The sequence below is a fragment of the Hyla sarda genome, chromosome 1 (assembly GCF_029499605.1).
Source record: "Hyla sarda isolate aHylSar1 chromosome 1, aHylSar1.hap1, whole genome shotgun sequence".
In the NCBI taxonomy this organism is placed as follows: Eukaryota; Metazoa; Chordata; class Amphibia; order Anura; family Hylidae; genus Hyla; species Hyla sarda.
In genome coordinates this window covers 243,973,046-243,997,045 of record NC_079189.1, presented here as the reverse complement: position 1 = coordinate 243,997,045, position 24,000 = coordinate 243,973,046, and the positions used below count along the sequence as shown (strand labels likewise).

General features: G+C 39.6%; 1 protein-coding gene across 2 annotated transcripts in view; it reads left to right on the top strand.

The window, feature by feature from the left end:
* LOC130367421 (fibrillin-2-like) overlaps positions 1-24,000 on the top strand; it is a 231,953-nt gene that overhangs the window by 60,428 nt on the left and 147,525 nt on the right. Inside the window, exons 1-2 of one of the 2 annotated variants that reach the window (XM_056569840.1) lie at positions 11,326-11,371; positions 19,071-19,375. In XM_056569840.1, the coding sequence (XP_056425815.1) occupies positions 19,206-19,375 (170 nt within the window). In that variant the 5' untranslated portion in view covers positions 11,326-11,371; positions 19,071-19,205. Of the gene's footprint in view, positions 1-11,325; positions 11,372-19,070; positions 19,376-24,000 lie in introns of those variants that run through there. The other variant, XM_056569845.1, reaches the window with a different exon arrangement.

Genomic DNA, 24,000 nt, shown 5'->3' with positions numbered 1-24,000 from the left:
AGCAGAGAAAGCCAGAAGGAGCATGCTAGGACAACCACTACAGTATCTCACATAAGTGAGTACACCCCTCATATTTTTGTAGATATTTGATTATGTCTTTTTGTGACTTGCTAGTCTTACAAGGTCTCAGGTGTGAATGGAGAGCAGGTATCTTAAATTTGGTGTTGTCCCTCTCACACTCTCTAAAACTGGTCACTGGAAGTTCTTTGTAAAAAAAAGAATTTTTGCCCTACATAAAGATGGCCTAGGTATAAAAAAAAAATTGCCAAGACCCTAAAACTAAGCTGCAGCACAGTGAGCAAGACCATACAGCAGTGTCTCATGCAGGGTTTAACTTAGAACAGGCCTCTGCTGCTTAGGTTTAAGGGGTGGGGGGGTCAGCCTGTCAGTGCTCAGATCATGTGCCGCACACTGTATCAAATACGTCTGCATGGCCATCATCCTAGAAGCCTCTTCTAAAGACAAAAAAAATTAAACACTAACAGATTGTTAAAAACAAGAAGACTAAGGACATAGATTACTGGAACTATGTCCTGTTAGACCAAGATATAACTTATTTGGTACAGATGGTGTCAAGCGTGTGTGCGACAACCAGGTGATTAGTACAAAGAGAAGTGTGTCTTCCCTACAGTCAAGTATGGTGTTGAGAGTGTCAAGGTCTGGGCCCGCATGAGTGCTGCTGGCCCTGGGGAGCTACAGTTCATTGTGGGAACCATGAATGCCAAAATGTACTGTGACATAATAAAGTAGAGCATGATCCCCTCCCTTCGGAGACAGGGCCACAGGGCAGTATTCCAACATGATAACAACCCCAAACACACCAACAAAAAGACCACTGCCTTGCCAAAGAAGCTGAGGGTAAAGGTGATGGACTGGCCAAATATGTCTGCAGACCTAAATCCTATTGGGTGTGGGGCATCCTTAAACAGAAGGTTGGGGGAAGGGGGGGGATGTCCCTAACATCCACCAGCTCTGTGATGTCATCATGGAGAAGTGGAAGGGTAATCCAGTGGTAACCTGCAAAGCTCTGGTGAACTCCATGCTCAAGAGGCTTAAAGCAGTCCTGGAAACTTATGGTAACCACACAAAATATTGATGTGGTGTCCCGGTACCGTATTGCATACCGTACCTTGTATGGTGGTCCCCAAAGTCAGAGTAACTACGCTCAGGTAGGGTCCCCCCAAGTGGGACAGCCCCTAGTCGCCTCCTCTACTCTAATTCTGTGGTGTTTATACATATACATATTTAATAATAATGTATAGTATACTTACCTTGTTTAGCGTCGCAGGGCCTTCGGTCATGTGACCATGTTGAATCCTCTATGGTATGTTAGAGGACCTTTGGAGGTCCTTGGGTCACATGTTACCCATAACCCTTTGTAATGGTGATTGACATCAGTATTGGACCAATTAGCTCTAGTCCAGCCCCTGCCCTAAAAAGGGAGCTGTAGCCAATTATCTCTCTCTTGGGTTGCTGCTCTCGTGGATGCCGGACTAGCAGGACGGATCTGCGCAACTTTCAAAGACACGCAAGGCCTGAAAACCTACCGGCCTGAGCTAAACTAAACCCTGAGTTCTAAACTAATCCCCGCTAAAGCTAGCGTGACTACTGGACCGCAACTAAATCCCCTAAATCCAGTGGAATAGCGCATATTATCCTAAAGACTCAAAATTGCTTAAGGTCCCAACCTTTGTCAATCTCCAAGTGAAGCTGCATTTGTAGAGACTGTTCCTGTTGTGAAGTTGCATAAAATCTTCAGTAAAAGTTACAACTGTTTTCAGCAAACTCTCCGGTTGGGGACATTCAATTATTCATTACCTCCCTATCGCTCTTGGGAAGGGTGGCGGTAGGACAAGTATTACAAAGCAGCCCTCACCCTGGCGTCATGAATAACAAGGGTTAATCAGACACCCTTTAGTCACCGCACAGCTACACCCCATATATCCTACTCCCCCAGGCTATCACATTGACACTTTGGGCCCAATTTGGACATTTCCACTTAGGGGTGTACTCACTTTTGTTGCCAAGGTTTAGCCATTAATGTCCGTGTGTTGAGTTATTTTGAGGAGACACAACATTAACACTGTAATACAGGCTGTGCACTCACCACTTTACATTGTAAGATCATTTCTTTAGTATTGTCACATTAAAAGATATAATGAAATATTTACAAAATTGTGAGAAGTGTACTGACTTATGTGAGATACTGTAACTAGGCTGTAAACGGTAGTGGTATACCTACTATTCAGCAGTGTCCAGGGAGTCTACAAGACATTTTTCCAGCTTTCTTATTTATCAAGTTTTTGTTTTGTTTTTACAAGTATGACAATACATCTTTTTGCTAAAATAGTGGCCAAAACCAAGATATGTGCTTCAGTCAAAATACATAACTTTGTTGCGAGTAGTTTCCTATCAATGTAATGTGAACAATGCTGTGGCTGCTGCTACACACCGTGTAAAAATAGAATTCTGTTTTCCCATGAATTTATAGTGAAGCATCTTCACAAATCTCATTCATACTTTATTGCATTACACAATTCTAATGTTTACTCTGTCTTATTACACTCGCTGACATAAACTAGAAATATACCACAGATCACCAGACCACAAGGTATGACAGCCACCCGACTCGAGTTTTGGATATTTTGGCTTTCTGTAGAGAGTCTTACAAATAATAATGAAAACATTTGTGCTCATGTTGTACAGTATTGTGAAGGCTTCTCTCCAACAAACTGAGACTCACGTGAAAGAGATTCAGCAAAACCTCTGCAGAGGAAAAGTTGCCCAGTTGCCCATGGCAACCAACCAGATAAGCCATTGTGAAAAGATCAGCTAAGGATTTTACAAAGCAATCGTTTTATTGACATGCCAAACTAAGTTACACACTTACATACATGCAACTGCGGATTTGACAACTTCAAGTCCGCAGCAAATCCGGTGTGTGTGTGAATGTGCCCTGAAGGTTTATTTAGCTTTAGTGACTGAATGTGAGTGACAAAAGCAGTCTGCGTTTTTTTTTTACATTTGTATATTGAATATAGTGAAGGATGGAGTTGTCATTATTATTCTAAAGCCTTTATGCCTAGTTTTAATGGTGATACTGGGAGGTCTACCTGCTTTGAAAAGCTGGCAATGTGTCTCACACCTCTTGAAAGAGAACCTGTCACTACAGCAGACCTCCGTAAAATAGGGCATGGGTGTGATCTCATCCCTAAACAACCCTGCAAAGTGTCAAACAGTGCACTCTGAAATGAGAGTACATGACTTTGTGTGGTCATATTGTGGTAACCATGGGGATGGTTTTGTCACGACATGTTGCAGGATGGTGTAGCTAACCCGATATCCCCTATGAATGTCACAATCTTTTTGTCAAATGAGTTGTTCCTGTAGTGCAAAGTTCAGTAATGAGACCTCTGAACACTAGGATAATAATAATAATAACAATGATTCTTTATTTATAAAACAGTCTTAAGAGTAGCCTCCAATAGTAGGAGGATGGGATAGGAGGTCGGGATAGGAGGTCAAGATAGGAGGATGGGATATGAGGACGGGATAGGAGGTCGGGATAGGAGGGTGGGATAGGAGGTCAAGTTAGGAGGTCGGGATAGGAGGTGGAGATAGGAGGAAGGGATAGGAGGACGGGATAGGAGGTCAGGATAGGAGGTCGGGATAGGAGTACGGGATAGGAGGTCGAGATAGGAGGACGGGATAGGAGGTCGGGATAGGAGGTCGAGTTAGGAGGTCAGGATATGAGGACGGGATAAGAGGACGGGATAGGAGGTGGAGATAGGAGGTGGGGATAGGAGGTGGAGATAGGAGGACGGGATAGGAGGACGGGATAGGAGGTTGGGATAGGAGGTCGGGATAGAAGGTTGAGATAGGAGGAGGGGATAGGAGGGTGGGATAGGAGGTCGAGTTAGGAGGTCAGGATATGAGGTGGAGATAGGAGGTTGGGATAGGAGGATGGGATAGGAGGTCGAGATAGGAGGACGAGATAGGAGGTTGGGATATGACAACAATATATGGGGATGGGATGGGATGAAGTCAAAAGCTTCCTCCTCTGTTGATTTTCCTCCCCAACAAGGATTAGGAAGGAAAAACCGGGCAACGCCGGGTACTCAGTTAGTAGAACATAAAGCATAATTCACTGCGCAGCATTTTATCCAGGGTTGGACCTATTATAGTGTGTGGCCACATTTAACTTTTTTATTCATTTACCAGTATTAGTCTATTTTTGCCATCTATATTTTATGTTTCTTTTTTATCCTGTATACTGGTATCTTGAGTCTCTGTTGACTCACAAGGGCCCTGTGAGTCACAGCACATAACGCTGACTAATATTTTTTACAAATAAAATACAATTGGTTCAATATTCATGACCCTGAGCCCCAATTTCTTTATACACTGTGCCTAATTTTTTGAGACCTTGGATATAGGTGCCATTTGGGTAGCTCTTGTGGACAGGTTGCCAGCATTTTTCATCATTCATCTATTACCATAGTACAGATGTTATTCCCTACCATTGAGGGTAATTTTGTACTGCCTCATTGTATGCAATTAATGTAGTACGATGTATATAAATACCTTTACAAATAAATATACAGTACTTCATACACATGTTTTCAAAAAACTTTTCACCCAGCCACATGATTTCTTATACACTGCGGCTGGAACACTTGTACTGGGACACTACAATATGGTCTATCACATATTACCTATCAGCATAACCAGGGAGTGCTTTTAGCTACCTCCCCGAATGCCATATAGCGCTTAACTCCATTAGAATATAATACTGATGTACTTCTAGTTCTATCATAGTGATAGGTTCTGTTTACGGGGACCTGTCAATAGTAAATATATTAATTAACACATGTCTAGTTGTCCTCTTCATTTTGTAGCAGTTAGTCAAATGGGGTAGGTGGAAGCAAGCAGGCCAGTGGGCACTAGTAAATCGCACATGGGCTGGACTTACCTTGCCATGTTGAGGAACACCCTCTTGGGTTTTGAGCATTTATTACATATTTAAATCTCCTTTCCGGAAAGGACTATGGAGTTAAAAAAAATAAAAATAAAGGAATATAGAAAATGGAATGTGAAATCTAGCAATGTGTTTATTTACACCCATGTTTTTATCAGATTAGATTATTCATTTGATCAACTTATCTCCAAATACAGATTTTTTTCAGTTTAGCAGAAAGCTATCATAAGTGCGTTGATAGCTTTTTTTTTGCTTGCAGGTGTGGTGTCCCGATATAGCATTCTATGCGGTACTTGTTTATTTATGGGTCCCCATAGCCAGAGTCCCTAGGACTTAGGGATCCCTCCTAGCCAGTCTACCCCTAGTCGCCTCTATTCTAGTGTATAAATCTCTAATTTTTCCATAGGTTAATGTAAATAGGATAGTATATGTAAATAAATGGTTAATTACTTGTTTCCGTGGCGTCGCAGGGCCTTTGGGTCATGTGATGCGTTCCAAACCTCACTCTGGATGCGGTCCAGGCCTCATTTTGGTATTTCTAGCCTCGTTTTGATTTTATCATGTGTATAGGACATGTATAGGAAGTCAGATGATCACCCAGAAGCCTGTGTGACGGTGAGTGACAGCTGACCTTGGACCTATCAAATTAGGCTCCGCCCCCTGTCCATATAAGGGATGTGGCAGCCATTTTAGTTCTCTTTGTTCCTGGGTTGCCAAGCGAGCAACATCTCTCTATAGAACCTGTGCTGCTAAAAACCGTGAGTTAGGCCCAAGCCTCGCAGCAACGTCCGATCCTTAGCAAATATAGAGTGTATCAATCCCCAAACACTCTGCGTGACCACCGGACCTAATCTACCCCTAAATCCGGAAGGATCCATGCACCAACAATTACCTTGATTCTATTAACCTGCAAAAGACGCAAGGTCCACAGCAACTGTCAGTCATTGAAGTCTATAGAAGTGTATTGCAGAGACTGTAACTGTATTCTGAATGTACCGCAAGTTCAAGAGTAAAGTTTACTTCAGTTCAAGTTTAACTCCAGTGTGGACCTTCAGTCATTACCTGCATACACCTGTTGTTTCTGGGAAGGGCGGCGATAGGCCGAAGCTATGCCTCAGTAATACCAGCCCCCACTCTGGGGTCACGAGTGACAGGTTTAATATTAACCCCTCATATACCGCTACCATACCACCACCACCATACACCCCCCCAAGGGCTACCACACAGGCATGAGAGCAGTAAGTATCCTCATACTTAGTGTCTGGTATATGGACTGTGTTAAGGAGGGTCTGGTCTAAAGTCTGAATTAGGAAGAGTCTGTGGTCTGTATTTATTAGGCTTTGAGATCTGTATTAAGGAAGCGCCTTAGGTGATTGGATGGAAGGTCTATATTATGGAAGACTAGGGTCTATGCTAAATGGGTCTGTATTTATATAGTAAATCGGTTATGGGGTCGAGATTTAGTAGGTCTCTTATCTGGTATTAGTCATTTTGCTAGGGTAATCTAAATTGTGGTCTGCATTCATTTGACCAGTGTATTTGTGGTTTCTGTTCTGGATGTGTAATACTTATTCTTGTTTATGGTAGTTATCTATACTGTATTTAGATTGTATTTATTTTTATCATTCTATAGATATATTTAAATGGGTCAGTGGTCTTTTTTATATAAGGGATCTGGTCTGTAGACTATATTTGCTTAGGGAATCTGGTCTGTAATGGGTTTAATCTCTGGTCTGTATTAACATTGGGGTACAAAATGGTCCATACTCAATATTGGTTATTCAAATGCCATTGCTTGGGATGTGTTTTATAAAGGGGTGAGGCAAAGAGCCAAACATTCTGTATATAACAGGTTATATCAGGACAAGACAAGATGATATAGTCCTGTTGCCTGAATCCTGTGTGATAACCTTTAACTGCAAGAAGAGCAAAATGTAATGTACATTACTCTGGCTAGAAAAGTAAAGGGACATTTGGGTAAAAAATTGAGTTTCCTTTTAAGTCATTTTTGTATACTGTATTTTATTGTTTTTAAGGTGGTGTCAAACTTAAGATTGCTGGAGAATTTACATCATCCCCTCTCGTGTCATTTCACCTTGGTTTTTCCTGTGTGTAAATACAGTAGAGAAGAAGGCGTTCAGTAGATTGGACTTTTCCTCATTCTCCTCCACTATTACTCCCAGATTATTTCTTAATAGCCAAAATGTTCATATTTTTTTTTCAAAAGTTTTTATTGAAATGTAAGCAAGTATGACAATAGTCGGGACAGTCCCCCGACAGTAAAAAAAAAAGGCATAGAAGGAAGACCATATAACAATTAAGTAAACATAGTTTTTAGACAACATCCTTTATATCCTTATTCTGTAAGGAGTTCTGCAATAAGGATAGAGTAATGAGTGTAAAACCAACTAAATCTACAACCCCACTCACCGCCCCTAAATGCTTACTGGTAATTAAGCAAGTCTGAGAAACTGTAACCAACCCATAATAGCGCTGATAGCACTAGGACAGTCCAAAGAATCAGTAAGGGCCAAGGACCGTAATGCAGTCCCCCACAGCGCAGCATGGTATCCATAAGGTGTACAGATGTGCTATCTGGAGTTCAGGTAATCTGCAATCATCCCAATAAGCCTGCAATTCCCCTTGTTAAATACCAGGATGTATCTGTAAATGGGCCTACTGCTTTTTGCGAATTTAGGATCACTGAGGAAGGCAACAATGAAGATTCCCCACTGTTTAAAGAAAGATTTAGCCGTCTTCTCTTTCGTGCAGCTCCACTTTCCAGTTTTTAGTTTCTTATCATTTATGTATGTGAAAAATATATATAATATAATTTTGTTTTACTTTCTGTGGCTAGCATTCTTTTTGTTTTAATTTTTGCTATCTTGATTTGTTTCTTTTGTTTTTACAGAATGTATTCTTCTCATAGAATCTTTTTGTAGAATTTTTAATGCCTCCCCACTACTTGTTTCAGTAGTCTTAATTCTTTCACTAACAGTTTTAGTTAACAACATTGTTTATTAACCTTGGCAATGTGCCATTCAGAAGATCGTTTTAGGATGCTCTTAAAAAATCCCATTTAGCTTGTGTACTTTTATTTCTATGTCACTGTAGCCCACCTTACTAAACATCTTATTAAAGAATAAATAAAAACGTATAAGTTGTGGTCACCATTAGCAAGATCACCTCCTACCTCTACTTTGGGTACGCTGTCTGACCTATTAGTTAGTATTTGGTAACTGATGACATGTATATGCTTGCCTTGATATTTTTTCCTTCATTCTATTTTAACTATATTGGTGTTTAGGTATAGCATTGACAATATTACTTTAATACAAAATAAAAACACATGTATGAGCCAAAATAGTAATAGTTATAGTTGTTGTTTCCATTTTAAAGAGCCGTTTGTCTCATAATCTACTCTAGGAGGAATAAAGCAGATTCATTAAGTACAGTGGCGAGACAGCTGTTACTATAGCGTTAAGTGATGTTTATAAAGGGAAACGTGTCAACACTGATAACCACAGGTATCAATCAGTTCTATACATAGACTGTTAACTCTGACACAGACGCGACACATTCAGAGAAGGACAGTAGCCAAACAATAAATCAAGCCGACAAAAAATCACTAACAATAAACTGCTAAATGCTAATAGTAAACCCTATAAAATGTAGAATTTCATATATGTGTATTCATATCTAGAACACATTATACAATCTTCAACCAAACATTAACAATACTGTATGTATGTGACAGTTTCCCCTTCAGATTGAACAATTATTTAATGTGTTGTATATGCCTCAAACTGTTGACTATTATTGTCACAACCTGTGTTACTTTGTGTATATGAGCATGGATACCCATAGTCCTCTATTATGTTCAATTTAGAACTGTGGGCAGAAGTAAACAGTCCTTCTGTTGAAGCATTTTGGTCCTCTTGAGAGAAAGATGTTAGGCTGTTTATGGTTCTGATAATATTGACAAAGTGTTTGGGATATTCCTTCCATCCCATATTCTGGGAACCATTCACATTTCGATGATTAAAGAGGGGGAGGGGGTATTAATACTCAGTACCACAGGCATACAATGGGGGGGGGGGAGTATTTAGTCAGCCACCAATTGTGCAAGTTCTCCCACTTAAAGATGAGAGAGGCCTGTAATTTTCATGATAGGTATACCTACACTATGAGAGACATAATGAGAAAAAAAATCCATAAAATCCCATTGTCTTATTTTTAAAGAATTTATTTGCAAATTATGGTGGAAAATAAGTATTTGGTCACCTACAAACAAGCAAGATTTCTAGCTCTCACAGACCTGTAACTTCTTCTTTAAGAGTCTCCTCTGTCCTCCACTTGTTACCTGTATTAATGGCTCCTGTTTGAACTTGCTATCAGTATAAAAGACACCTGTCCACAACCTCAAACAGTTACACTCCAAACTCCACTATGGCCAAGACCAAAGAACTGTCATAGGACACCAGAAACAAAATTATAGATCTACACGATGCTGGGAAGACTGAATCTGCAATAGGCAAGCAGCTTGGTGTGAAGAAATCAACTGTGGCAGCAACTATTAGAAAATGGAAAACATGCAAGACCACTGATCATCTCCCTCGATCTGGGGCTCCACGCAAGATCTCACCCCGTGGTGTCAAAATTGATCACAAGAACGGTGAGCAAAAATCCCAGAACCACATGGAGGGACCTAGTGAATGACCTGCAAAGAGCTGGGACCAAAGTAACAAAGGCTACCACTCAGGGACTCAAATCATGCAGTGCCAGATGTGTCCCCCTGCTTAAGCCAGTGCATGTCCAGGCCTGTCTGAAGTTTGGGAGTATTAGGAGAATGTCATATGGTTAGATGAAACCAAAGTAGAACTTTTTGGTAAAAACTCAACTCGTCGTGTTTGGAGGAGAAAGAATGCTGAGCTGCATCCAAAGAAAACCATAACTACTGTGAAGCATGGGGGTGAAGACATCATGCTTTGGGGCTGTTTTTGAGCAAAGGGACCATGACGACTCATCCGTGTAAAGGGAAGAATGAATGGGGCCATGTATCATGAGATTTTGAGTGAAATCCTCCTTCCATCAGCAAGAGCATTGAAGATGAAACGTGGCTGGGTCTTTCAGCATGACAATGATCCCAAACACACCACCCGGGCAACGAAGGAGTGGCTTCGTAAGAAGCATTTCAAGGTCCTGGAGTGGCCTAGCCAGTCTCCAGATCTCAACCACATAGAAAACCTTTGGAGGAAGTTGAAAGTCCGTGTTGCCTAGCGACAGCCCCAAAACATCACTGCTCTAGAGGAGATCTGCATGGAGGAATGGGCCAAAATGCCAGCAACGGTGTGTAAAAACCTTGAGAAGACTTACAGAAAATGTTTGACTTCTGTCATTGCCAACAAAGGGTATATAACAAAGTATTGAGATGAACTTTTGGTATTGACCAAATACTTATTTTACACCATAATTTGCAAATAAAATCAGACAATGTGATTTCATGGATTTTTTTCTCATTATGTCTCTCATGAGGTATACCTATGATGAAAATTACAGGCCTCTCTCATCTTTTTAAGTGAGAGAACTTGCACAATTGGTGGCTGACTAAATACTTTTTTTGCCCCCATGTACATCCCTTTCCCACATGTGAAAAAACTGGAGTGTCACGCAAAGTCACAAAGACACAAGTTTTGTTAAATTCTCTCTGAGTCTGAGGTTCTAAATCCCTTTGAGTTCCGATCCCCCTAGAGATGTCAGGTTTTTGACATAAACATAGTGACAGTTTTTGTATCACTATTCTAGTGTTGAAGATGACTTCCATTTTGGGGCAGTGATTTTGTGAGAAGGGAATACACTTCTTACCTTCTGCCTACAGAGGACAAGGTAAAAGGTATGTCAGACACTATGTATGCTAACACTTAGTTATATTCTTCCAAACCATCATATCACCTCTTTCAACACATATTTTTTCTCTTCCAATAAACAAAAGCTAACATAAATGAGCTGATGATTCCTAGCCAGAAGATGATTTATATTGCTAGTGTTGGATTGAATTAAGTGGAATGCATTCTGGAATGGTATGAAATGAGCATAGACTGAATCTTTTAGGTGATAATGTCTACAACTCCCTATCCCTACCCCCCTCCCTTCCCTCTCTGCCTCCCCCCACCCTTTACTTCAAATTAGAAACTTTTGGATGAAGAATGTGGGAGGGTTGTACTTCTTTCTGCACCCACTAGTAGACACTCCCCCTGCCCAATTTGGGTGAAGCACTACCTTTTTTTTTTCGCTCTCGTCCCAGGGAACACAACTTTACTCCTTTCTTTTCTGTCCAGTCTCCACTAAACAAAAGAACCTCTGGACACTTTACTTACTCTCCAGGACCTGAAGGTATATACATGCACAAATATACATATATATGTGTTTTTCTCTCACTTTGTCTGTATCTTGGGGATAGAAACTCAGTCTAAAATACATTTTTAAGAAATCTTGATATTACAAATTGTGGATGTTTTTTCTTATGCTCCCTAAGTATAACCTATATACTCTAAATGATCATTGGGAGTTTAGCAACTTGCTGATTATTTCTAAAGTAGCAATTCTGCAAAATCTCAAGTTTGTCTCTTGTTGAGATCCAGATGTGAGCAGCTAGCTGCAGACAGAAGAGAATAGGAGGCTGCTATCAGTCGGAATTCTCCATGGGGTGTAAGCAAGTTTAGAATGGGCTACGGACAATAGTGTTATTTCTGCATCCCATTGCATCTCCCTGCATAGCTGGAACATCTGGCTATGCTGTGTGTATAATATAGTATTTAATAGCAGAACAAGTGTAGAATAGCATGTCACATACAGCATTCTCCGAGTGAGTCTGAATGAGTGTCACTTACATGAATAGGTCTTAGTGATACAATTGACCAAGGCAAAAGTCTAATGTTCTCTGCAGAACACTTTGTTAGTAAAAGCCTTTATGTGTAATGTTCTATCCTCCTTGATACATAGGCATTGCAGAGGGGGAGTCGGGGTTTGGAATTCAATTTATGCTTTTTTTTGTTTTTGTTTCTCGCTTTTGTTACAATATGTATGAATATTTCTAATATATTCAGCTGTCAAGTAAATGAGCAAAAGCAAACAATTTATTTTTGCATAGCTACATCTATATTTATGGCTGTATAGGCATTTATTTAGTCCGGTGGATAAGATCCATCTGAATGTTCTATAGTCATATTTATTTTCTAGCAAGAATACTGACATGGATCTTCATATCTTCGAATATGGTATCAAACTAGCAGTTATACATTTTCTACATTTACCATTCTGTAGGTCCCTTCTTGCCTTATCCTGCGTATCCTGACCATTTCAAGCTGTTTTGTTTTTTATCCCTTAGGAGAATAGATTTCTTTTTTTTTCTTTTACTGAAATGTAAGCAAGTGATGTGAATGTAGCCTAGGATAGTACAGTATGGCTTGTTATTCTATTACTGGTAAACCCATTTCATTTTCATTTAATAATTCAGATTCCTGATGAAATCCCACGTTTTGTTTCAGGCAGCCTCTTGTATAATCTTTACTAGTTTGAATGAAAGGATTTTTTTTTTTCAAAAAGGGCGCGTTGTGTGATGGAAGTGAAGTTGGGATATTATTGCCGTTAGCAAGTGGAAAACAGGGATGTCCTGCAGATGTTAATTGTTTCGGAGTCATCCAGTTGGCTCCAAATGAGTTCTGGCTGAGAGCAAATAGATATTGAGATATGAAGAATATATTCTTAGGTGAATTATGAAATATGGTTAGCAAAAATGAGTGTGCATGTTTCCTACAATAGAATCTGCCATATCTGAGGTTGTGGGCTGCCATTTTATATCCATTGTTGCTCATTCAACCCTTTTCCAGTATTCATACTTCCATATGCAGATGAATGTGTTATCTCTCTTTGTACTACAAGTTGGAAATGCGATTTATAACAGTATATGATATGCATTCTCTGTACCATACTGTAAAGTTATTGCAGTCTGTGGGAGTTAATGTGGAACATATTTGCCTTCCATGGTATTACCGAGATTAGAAGTGGGACACTTCATATAAACCAGGCATCTTGGCTTTTTAAGGAGAACAACAGATCATAAAATATTCCTAATAATAAATATGTAGATAGTAAAATTTTTCAGATAAGAGTATTATCTATGTGGAGCAAACAGTAGTTGGAGCAAACCGTCTCCCATGGTCCACTTACAATGTGGTTGGCTAATTTAATGACCCATAATGGAACAGGTAGGGACTATCCTGTGGACAACCCCAAATGGACTCTTATTTGTGAGAAAAAAAATAGTCTATATGTATGTCTAGAAAGACATTACCATGTGTCTCTGTAGTGTACAAGATGAATAAGTGCCACTAAAGGGGTTATGTTTGCTTTCTTGCAAATATAGCGCCACGCCTGCCCACAGGTTATGTATGGTATTGCAGCTCTACTGAAATGAATAGGGCTAAGCTGCAATGGCACACTTAACTTGTGGACAGGTGTGATGCTGTTTTTGGAAGAAGGCCATGTTTTCCTTACCCAGGACAACCCTTTTAATAGTCTGCTAAATCTTTATTTTTGTAGAAAGGAAGGGGTACTGAAATACATGAAATCCCAAACTGTGGATTCAATACACATATATATGCTTATTAATGTGTTTATGAAACATCAAAAATATGCTTTGAGGTTTATTATTTGATATATTGGGTAATTCCATCAGCAGACCACAGGCTGCAGTCCATTCACAGACTATAGAGCTTCAATAGACAGCAGCTCGCAGTGGAAATGTATATTCTTCTAGCCTTACATAGAAGTCACATTTTCTATTGTAAAGGAAGCAGCTCTAATACCCATCATGAGAGTCTGTTATTTCCGTTCATCATGAACATGATATACAGGACAAAGATGAATACATGGCAAATGAAAGCATCTGAGAGAATTGTCGCAAATCATTTTGTAGTCTTTTTACAGTGTATTTCTGGAGTGCTGTGAGTGAATAGAAAATATTCATTCATATTCATGGTATGCACATTGGTTTGTGGGTCTTTCCTTCCACTATATAAAAAAATTCTGCACTGGTGTAAACAGCAATAAAGAAAATGTAATGATATAAATTGCAGGTTAGTTGCAGATAACAGGGATGCATTATTCAATCCTTCTTCATAAAGCAGAGTAAGGGCAGACAAATGTCCATAGTGCAGTTCCTTTTAGGGAAATGTCCCTCTTCATAGTATACGCAAACAGACATCAATCTAAATGTGTACATAAAAACAGGGTCACTTCTTACTGGATGAACAAAGGCACTCCAATGAACAATGCCCCCTTTCCTCTACATACTACACATTTTCAGCTGCAGCCTTTTATTCTACTCCAGAGCTGCATTCACAGTTCTGCTGCTTGTTAATGAAAACAGTCATCACGCTTATTGACAGTTTGCTCCTAACAGGTAAACTTAGACCCTATACTACAGTGGAGTATTTCCTGTACAGCGCTTGGAGTAAAGATGCCAATGTCCAGAATGTAAATCACCAGCACAAGATTTGTGCAGACATTGACGTGACATGGAATGCTAAGAAATGTTAGCTATGATATGCGCTTCTCTAGGCTACAATATAGGTTTTAACTAAAGAGCAATAAAAATAATGTGATGTATTAAGAATGTTGTTACTTTTTGTATGTTAATTTTATATGTGAGTTGTCAAAGGGGTACTCCCAAAAATGTTTTATTTGATTATGCTACAGGGGCTGTAAAGTTAGTGTAGTTCATAATATAGAGTCTGTACCTGTGTGTGATTTTCACCCCAATATTTATTTTCAACAGCAAAGTGACTGTTGTCTCAGATTTTTCCCAGCCTGCAATGCGACCGAAACCTGACTCACTAGTCAGCTGATGACAGGGAGCCTGTCTGCTTCAATGGGTGGAGCAATTGCTTGGTGGGAGAGAGCTCAATCTGCAACCAATGCAACAGCTGTAGGTTCCCTGATTGAAAACCACAGGTCTTTTGAATGGATGCAGCTCATTTATGTTTCAATGGGTGGGGTGGCTGATATGTGGGAGGGAGGAAAATGGAATTATGGGATTTGTAGTCAAAAAAAGAAAACTCAAACAGGAAATACCAGTTCACAAAAAGCTAGCCCTGGTATTATGGTAATCTCACAACATAGCCATTTAGCCCGAAGACAAGATCCTTCCTAAGCATGTCCATTACTGTCTGCCAGGTACATACTAAAATCACCTTTTGGTGGATAACCCCTTTAAGTAGTGTTCATAAAATACTAAATTTTGGCTGGGTTCACACTACCTTTTCTCCCATACGGGAGCGCATACGGCAGGGGGGAGCTGAAACCTCGCGCTCCCGTATGCCTTCGTATGCGCTCCCGTATGTCATTCATTTCAATGAGCCGGCCGGAGTGAAACTTTTGGTGCGGTCGGCTCATTTTTGCGCTGTATGCGCTTTTTCCCCCGACCTAAAACTGTGGTCAACCACGGTTTTAGGACCGGTTGTAAAAGCGCATACAGCGCAAAAATGAGGCGACCAAACGTTTCACTCAGGCCGGCTCATTGAAATGAATGACATACGGGAGCGCATACAAAGGCATACGGGAGCGCAAGGTTTCAGCTCCCCCCTGCCGTATGCGCTCCCGTATGGGAGAAAACGTAGTGTGAACCCAGTCTAAATCTGAGGGGTCAATAAGACCTTTTTAACATGGCGCTGGCAGTGTTTGTTTATCATACACATCAGTCTATAGACCGCCTATTGACCAGTGGTGGCCAACGAGTCATTTAGGCCTCTATTTGGGCCCTATACATTGGGGCTAAGGTTTTTCTCCTCTTTAAATTCATATAGAGACAAACAGTAAAAAAAACTATACCACACAGTTTATATTTATAACCTAGGAATTTATCTATTATGGAGGTTACTTTTGGTGGGATAAATCAAGAAATGCCCTGGACATGTATCTCGGATGGACATTGCAAGATGCAGAGTGAAAATAACGAAAATGGTAAGGCTGGGCAGCTGCTTGACCCACTGTGCTTAGGCAGGACCATAACCCATCTGCTGTTCAGATAAGTTTATTGATGGACTTAATCTATAGCTTGGCATTGTTGGACTTCATCTGTAGTTGACACTTTGATGACGTCACAAAGCAGCAACTGTGCCATGCTGTCAGTGATCTTAGATACAATGCTGGTGGGTCTCAGCAGACACAATTAGGCACTACTGTAGATACAGCTTGTGTTGACTAGCACTGTAGGAATGGAATTGGGGCTAGCATGGTTGAGGAAGCACTGTGGGCAGGGCTTAAGGGGCCATGCTTGTATGAACAGCCTATGCTGCACAGTGTAGGTTTTAACGCAATATGTTTTGCTTAAGAGGAAGATATAAATTAGACTTGTTTCTATCTATGTGTTTCACAAAATGATCAATAGACACCGATGACCCTGGTTGCAACTTTGTTTAGTTGACATAAAGGGTGCTGGACATGTTTTACACATACATTATATGGCCACAGAGGATTTAGCAATGATGTTATAGTTCCACAATTTCACATACCGTAGGATCATATGAGAATGAATTGTGTCTAGATCTGGATATATCATAATGCACAATCTCAGACCCCCCTTTGTACTTAGGACACAAATTAAAATGGATGCATACATGACTCTACATAGGCAACATACCCATGGTACTTCTAAATTTTTACATTTGGGGGGAGGGGTAAAAATTAAACCAAACTTCACCTAAACAAATATCATTACAGTACTATGTCCCTTTCTTTCTACCCCCTTGTAGCCTCTCTGTCCCAGCAGAATCCCTTAAACCCCACTTTCTTCCCAAAAGCACCATACAACCCATTGAAGGATAGTCTCTTGCTTTAACCCATGCTGAACTAAATCTGCCCCGCTTGCTGAATTCTACCCTCCCACCACCTCATACCCAACATCTTACCCAACTCTATCCCCCACAGCAATATGTCTCCACTGCATTCCCACTTTTCTCTCTCAACACATTGAAATCTCCTTCTGTGGAGCCATCATCCTCCTGTCATCAACCTCTACTAACTTCTATTTACCAATGTATATGAGGGGCTGACCACAGCTGTAATGGCTCCTACAGGTTACCAGCAATAACATATAAGAAATTCACTTCTTACTCATAAATGTAACATAGTGACATACTTTGTAAGACTGCAAAAAGACATATGTCCCTCCAATGTAGCCTAATAGCATGCAATATTGATCCTGATTCCAAATCTGGCAAACCCAGATAAATGATAAATTATTAGATGAACGATCCCTCAGCAGAATCTGGTTACTATAACCCGTAATGTTACTACTGACCAGAAATACATCCGGCCCCCTCTATTTATGTCTGTTCTATATGGCCACCTCCTCTGCCAGAGAGTTCTATAGTCTCACTGCTCTTACAGTAAAGACTCCCCTTCTCTGTTGGTGTACAAACCTTCTTTATTCTAGATATTTTTATAGTCTATATGCAGTCTGACTAGTCACTTGTAGAGTGACATAATAAAGTAATGAAGCTGTAAGATCAATTGGGTAGCAGTTATTAATGGTGCCATTATGAAGTGTGTTGTATCATGTCTTTATATGTCCTCTAAGTGTATTGGTGGTGCATGATGAAGTGTTTTTAACATTTCACTTTTCACTAATAACATTTTTAAATCTAGTATTTTACTGAGAATAACGTTTACATTATAAGGGGGTTTCTAAGGGTTTCTAAGGGGCCAATTGTTGTTTTTTGAGTGTTGATCATTTACCCTTCCCCCCCCAATATGAGGTACATAGGGTTAGATTTCATTAATCAGACTCGAAACAAATTGTACCGGTAGAGATGACATTCGCTCCTCTCTACCAATGAGTTGTGGGTTTTTTGGAAGAAAAAAAAACTCTTTACAGCCCTGCATAGACAGGCCACAGTATTCTTTACACAGATACACAGCAGACTGTATAAGCAGACAATCAGCTATGATTCTTTCCAGCATAGTGGGAGGAACAACTTTAGGCACCACAAGATGCTGGTTGTTCCCCATGTTCTAGATTTTGCATATGGTTAGCTCAATTAAGGACTGGGACTAGGGAGAACAATTTTGTCCGTCTACACTATTGTTGAATATGTTGATTCTATATAAGTGACCGAAACTAAAATAGCATATTATATTCTCCAGAGGATGGTGGATTAAAATCAATACACCATCATGACATACTTTACACATTTTGTTTGTCCAATGTTGCCTATACATATTAGCCACTTTTAAATGCTTGTTGGATATGATTATGCAAACATGCTTTGCCCCAGCCAACACTGAACAGATACCTGGTTGGTCACAGTGGATTAATTCACCATATGATCATCAGATACTAATAGTAGAACAAATAGTAGAGGAATTGGCCCATCAAGCTGTCTGGTGTATATTTTGAATGCATAATAAATTTATGATTGGCTTAGTCCCACCCAACTTGACCTGTTTTATTAAGGGCATACCTTGTCATACTACACCCTACAAGAAATTTTAATGCTTTCTAATGTGCTGCAAAGGCTATTAGCATTGATGAAAAGTCTACGATTTTGATTGGTCCCTAAAGGATTCTCCAAAAAATGTTCTCTGAAATATACTTTATCTGGCTAAACGTATAAAATATTACTAGTTTCATAAAAAGATTAACTTCATGGGTAGGGTCACACATACTGTATTTTGCTGCGCATTTGCTGCTGCTTATTTTCCTGCCCATTTAAGTCAGTGGGTAACACTGACTTAAATGGGCAGGAAAAACAAAATCAGAGTATTTTGCTACCCATTGACTTAAATGAGTGGGAAAAAATGCAGCAGCAAATACGCAGCAAAATATGGCCCATATCATCCCACCCTATAAATGTATTTTGCATTTAAAAAAAACATTGCTGCCCCCATTGATACCTCTATTTGGGTATTTGTAACCAGAAGAAATAGAAGTAGGACAAACAGCTGCTAGTTTTTGCTATTGAAATATCTGTATTAAGAATTATGTGAAATGTTTAATTGCTTAAACTCCAAATGTAATTTTCTATTACAGCCTCTGTAGGGGTGCGACAGGACTGGAGATATCTATGCTCAGGAATATCATCGGCATTCTTCATCAGAACAACAGTGACAAGCAGTCAAGAAACATATTTAGGAAGGTTGGACAAAGCCTTTAACCCCTATCATCATGGGGGTGATATGGCTGGCCAGATTCATGCTGGGATGTACAGTGCTGTTGTATGCGGACCAAGCTCAGGGCCAGATGGAACTCGGTGACCAGCAAGTAGACAGGTTTGCAGGCTATGAGGACAGGCAAGCACTCAGGGTGAGAAGGAGAGGACAAGACACATTAAGAGGGTATGTAATCAATATCATTTTTCGAGAAATAAAAAAAATATTGTAGAAACCCATGTGGCTCAAAGAAAGAAACTAGTGGTGATAAAGTAACAATACAACTAAACAGGCCCTATTGCAATATCACATTATGTTTTGTTAACTGCCTTGAGTAGATGTGCACCTTTATCTTCTAGTTTTCTTTCATATACTACCCGAACTTATTAGATAAATGATAGTGGCCAATCTACAATGTGTCTACCTCCCAACTATTTCCCAATGGCAGACAATGGGGGAACTGAGAATTGGTTATGTTGCATATCAGCATAGTAGTTTCATTGTTCTGCTGGCGGCTTAAAGGGGTACTAGCTTGCTGACAACTTCTCCCCTATCCCGGAGCGGATGTTTGCTCCGGGGCCGGATGAGAGCGGGGCGTTGAGTGCGAGATCGCGGGGGTCCCCACCGGCGGGACCCCGTGCGATCAGGCAACTTATCCCCTATCCTTTAGATAGGGGATAAGTTGTCAGCACGGTAGTACCCCTTTAACCATTCATTTCAGAACTGCCTTCTTCAGAGCAAGCATAAAATTGAATCATTTTGTCTGACGTGTTTAGCCTAATATGTCATTACATGTCAATAATTGTAAAAAGGGAGTGAGCAGCATTCACAAAAGTTTATTCAAAATCACAGAAAAGAAATATGCATAGTATGCTTAAAAAACTAAGAAGTTTTCAGCTCTCCCAGGCCTTTGTCATAGTCATAGAGTTTCAATGTGAGGAGTATATAGGTTGTGTATATACTGTAGCTCTGTTCATAGATGTGCTATGTTGCTATATCTGAATGTAATACCTATGCCCAGTTCTTTACACGCATCTTCTCACCCTGAAACTCAGCAAAAAAGGCTCATCGGGATAAATGTCTTAAACTTCAAATTGCTGCATCTCAAGTTATTGTATTAAATCATGCATTTTTTACTGCCATCTATTTAGTATACCATATAAGCATAACTCCCTATGTGCTACGATTTTTGGTTCTATCTTACATTGAAACAGTTTAGTGCACACAATTCTTTAGCTACTAAAAGTAAATCTGAAAAAGAAGAAGATTATCTGGCCCAAAGCACAGTATGAAGAGTGGATGCTTTATTGGATAAGAACCGGTGCAGGATAGCAGGACATCACAGGGTGACACGTTTCGGCCTCGCGCAGGAGGCCTTATTCATACAACAGGACATGGATCTCAGAATCCCATAAATAGGCATAGGGGAGAAAGTATTATGCAGATTCAGCCTAATTTGACATCATTTACTACAAAAGAAACTTTCCCTATTAAGCAATATATAGAAATTGCAACACGTCAGGAGTTGTTTACATGATTTCTTTCAATACGTGTAGTGTTCAATATATAGGCTGTACGATGACTCCTCTCAAAACTAGAATCCGTAAACACCTATCTGATGTGGCACACTTTAACTCTAGACGTGTATCTATGTTGTCAAAGAATTGTGCCGAATGCCATGAAAAAAGTACTTCCACTCTCTCATTACTTGGCATAGAGAGGGTTAGTGTGCCCATCAGAGGAGGTAATTTGATTAAAAAAAACTCCTTGATAGGGAGGTTTATTGTATTCTAAAACTGGGCACACGTTTCCAAGCTGACCTTAATAAAAGGCAAGATGTAATCTCACATTATTAAAAATTGCCTTTTGTTATATGTATGCAGGGGGTTCACCAATCATGGCAGTGATTTTGTCATCTTCTTCCACAGAACATGTTATAAGTGCTCGTCTCTGTTGTTACTTTATTTGTTCCCAAGCTTCTCGCTGCTCTTTGCGGACCCCAGCAAACAGGTTACAATTGGATTACATACATTAATTTGTATTTTTTTATATACTGTAAATAAATTACTCTACACTGTGGCCTTTCACATACCTGGTACCTTTAATGTTTAATCATATATTATCTATGGTGTGTTTTATGGACACATCCACGGGCATTAGAACTGTGCTCTACTTTATTTACTTGTGTAATTTATACAGTAGTCATACCATATATAGTTGTCATATAACGTCTTGCACTTATAGGTATTTACATATACCGTGGATGTCTACGGTGTTCCGCACACCCGCACATTTTTTCCTTTTTTATATGTACCATATTTTAGTATGTGACGCAATCATCATTTACATACACGTTTTTTAGTAATTCATGATGACTTTTTATATTATGATATTTATGTATGGCTATAAGATACCGTGTTGTGTCCCTTTTAAATGGGAATAGGGGGTGTGAAGATCCAATATACATCACCTTTGGATAATTTTGTACTAATTGGGATCCACCCCCATGTTTTTCCCACATGCCTATTTATAGGATTCAGAGATCCATGTAGTGTTGTATGAGTAAGGCCTCCTGTGTGAGGCCAAAACGCGTCACCCTGTGATGTCCTGCTATCCTGTATCAGTTTTTATCCAATTAAGCATCCACTCTTCATAGGGGCTTTGTACCGGACAATCTTTTTCTTATTTGCACATGTGGCGTGGTCCGCACCAGTCCATGCACTTTAGCATTCAGAAGGTGAGCTGGCTAATTGCTGCTATAAAAGTAAAACTAACATAAAACTTAAGTTTGCTAAATCCTATATAGTTAGGATTTTGAGATCAGACTCAAGTTCTTTTAAAAGGTTGCTCAGTGTTTTATAAAAAAAAAAAAAAATATATATATATATATATATATATATATATATATATATATATATATATGGTGAGGGCCCAGGGGAAAAGCGAAAAATTCATATACTTACCTAGTCAGGGTCCCCCGTTGATCCCCTGCAGCTCCCACATGGCTTTGCCTGGTTCCTCAATTTTCCGTCTTCTCCCTACTTCAGAGATGAGCTCTTGTTGCAGGACCTGCCCGCTCAGCCAATCACTGTCCGCAGTGTTATCCCATCTCAACCAGTGACTGGCTGAGTGGGCAGGTAAGTGGGCTTGTCTCGGGAATAGGAAGAAGACAGAAGATCAAGGATTGGAGCTGAGGGGGATTGGATCAAGGTAAGTATATATTTTCTTTTCAATATATATATATATTTTATAAAACTCTGGATAAGCCCTTTAAGTCTATAATTGCCTCTTACATACATTTGGTTTACAGAGCAGGATTGCCAAAAGATAGTATGAGTAATTCTTAATGAAATATAGTTTACAATGTAATTTCAAATTATGTTTTAAAAGTATGAAAGCTCTGTAAATCACACAAGGACTGGTGCCCTATGACATCAGAGACTACAGAAAGCAGTCAGGTTTACACCTTTCTGAGGCCACGTCTGTTCTGTGCAGACTTCAACCCTAAAAACTTTCACAAATGCATCAAACTTTTCCAGCAACGATGCCAAATGATTTCTATTCCATAAGCATGGTGATCCCCAGCGAGGCTGTTAAAACAGTACGGCTGTATGCAGTCATCACACCTGGAAACATTTACATGTGTATTAAATGTATCTGCGGAACATCAGACTAGGGTGGAGTAGTGGGATAAAGGGGTCTATTTCTTTCAGTACTTTTTAGCAGAAAGGAATTTTTTGGATTGCTTTGCAGTTTTAAACATTAGTTTATACTTGATGAAAATGTTGTCTCCATCAGACTCTACAGTATGACTGTCTGCATTGCAATTACAAAGAAGGTATTGTTGCATATACAATGTGAGTCCCATATGTTTAATATCAATGCCCTAATTGTACTGAAACCACACATAGGCCTAACCACTTTACTTCTAGAGGCATCAGTTAAAATGACATCACTCACATCTATTATTAGAGGACTTTAGGAATAAAATATATTGATATTTTCAATATGTAGATTTAACAGCAAATGCAAAAACTACAGTCGGTCATGTTTTCTTTTTCAAAGACAGGTACAGAAGTTATAGTATGGAAGCCATTTGAGCAAGACCCAAATCTGTTTAGCTTTAGCCTTGATTTAATCCATCCATTAAAGACTTAAAGGGCAACTACAGTAAAATGGCTTGGGGCGCAGTATATATGTTTAAATTTTGATCCCACCACCTAAGCCATTCGAGCCTGAGACTTGAGTGAGTCCCATTGACTTGCATAGGACTTCCGCAAAATTCGTAGATTGAACGCCATAGTCTTGGTAAACTTTCGGCCGGAGCCATCAGTTATGTTGCTCTTTAAATGACAAAAAGGGCTCAGTAGGGCTTTATTGTCTATCTCCATGTGTTGTCTTCTTCTATAATGAGGATGCTTTGGTAATTGTTGAACTACTATTTATTCCATCACATTCAGAGATCAGATAAGTTTATGACTATATTTAAGTATATGACATTTTCACAGTTTTTTTTTTTTTTTTTTTGCCTTTAAATTACCTATTAATACACTACATCCAATTCTAAAACCATAGGCATTAAAGGGCTGGAAAAAAATATTTTAAATCAACTGGTGCCAGACAGTTAAACAGGTTTGTAAATTACTTCTATTTAAAAATCTTAATCCTTCCAGTACTTATCAGCTGCTGTATGTTCCACAGTAAGTCCTTTTTGAATTGCCTTTATGTCTGACCAAAGTGCTCTCTGCTGACACCTCTGTCCCTTTTAGGAACTGTCCAGAGTAGGAGCAAATTCCCATAGCAAACCTCTC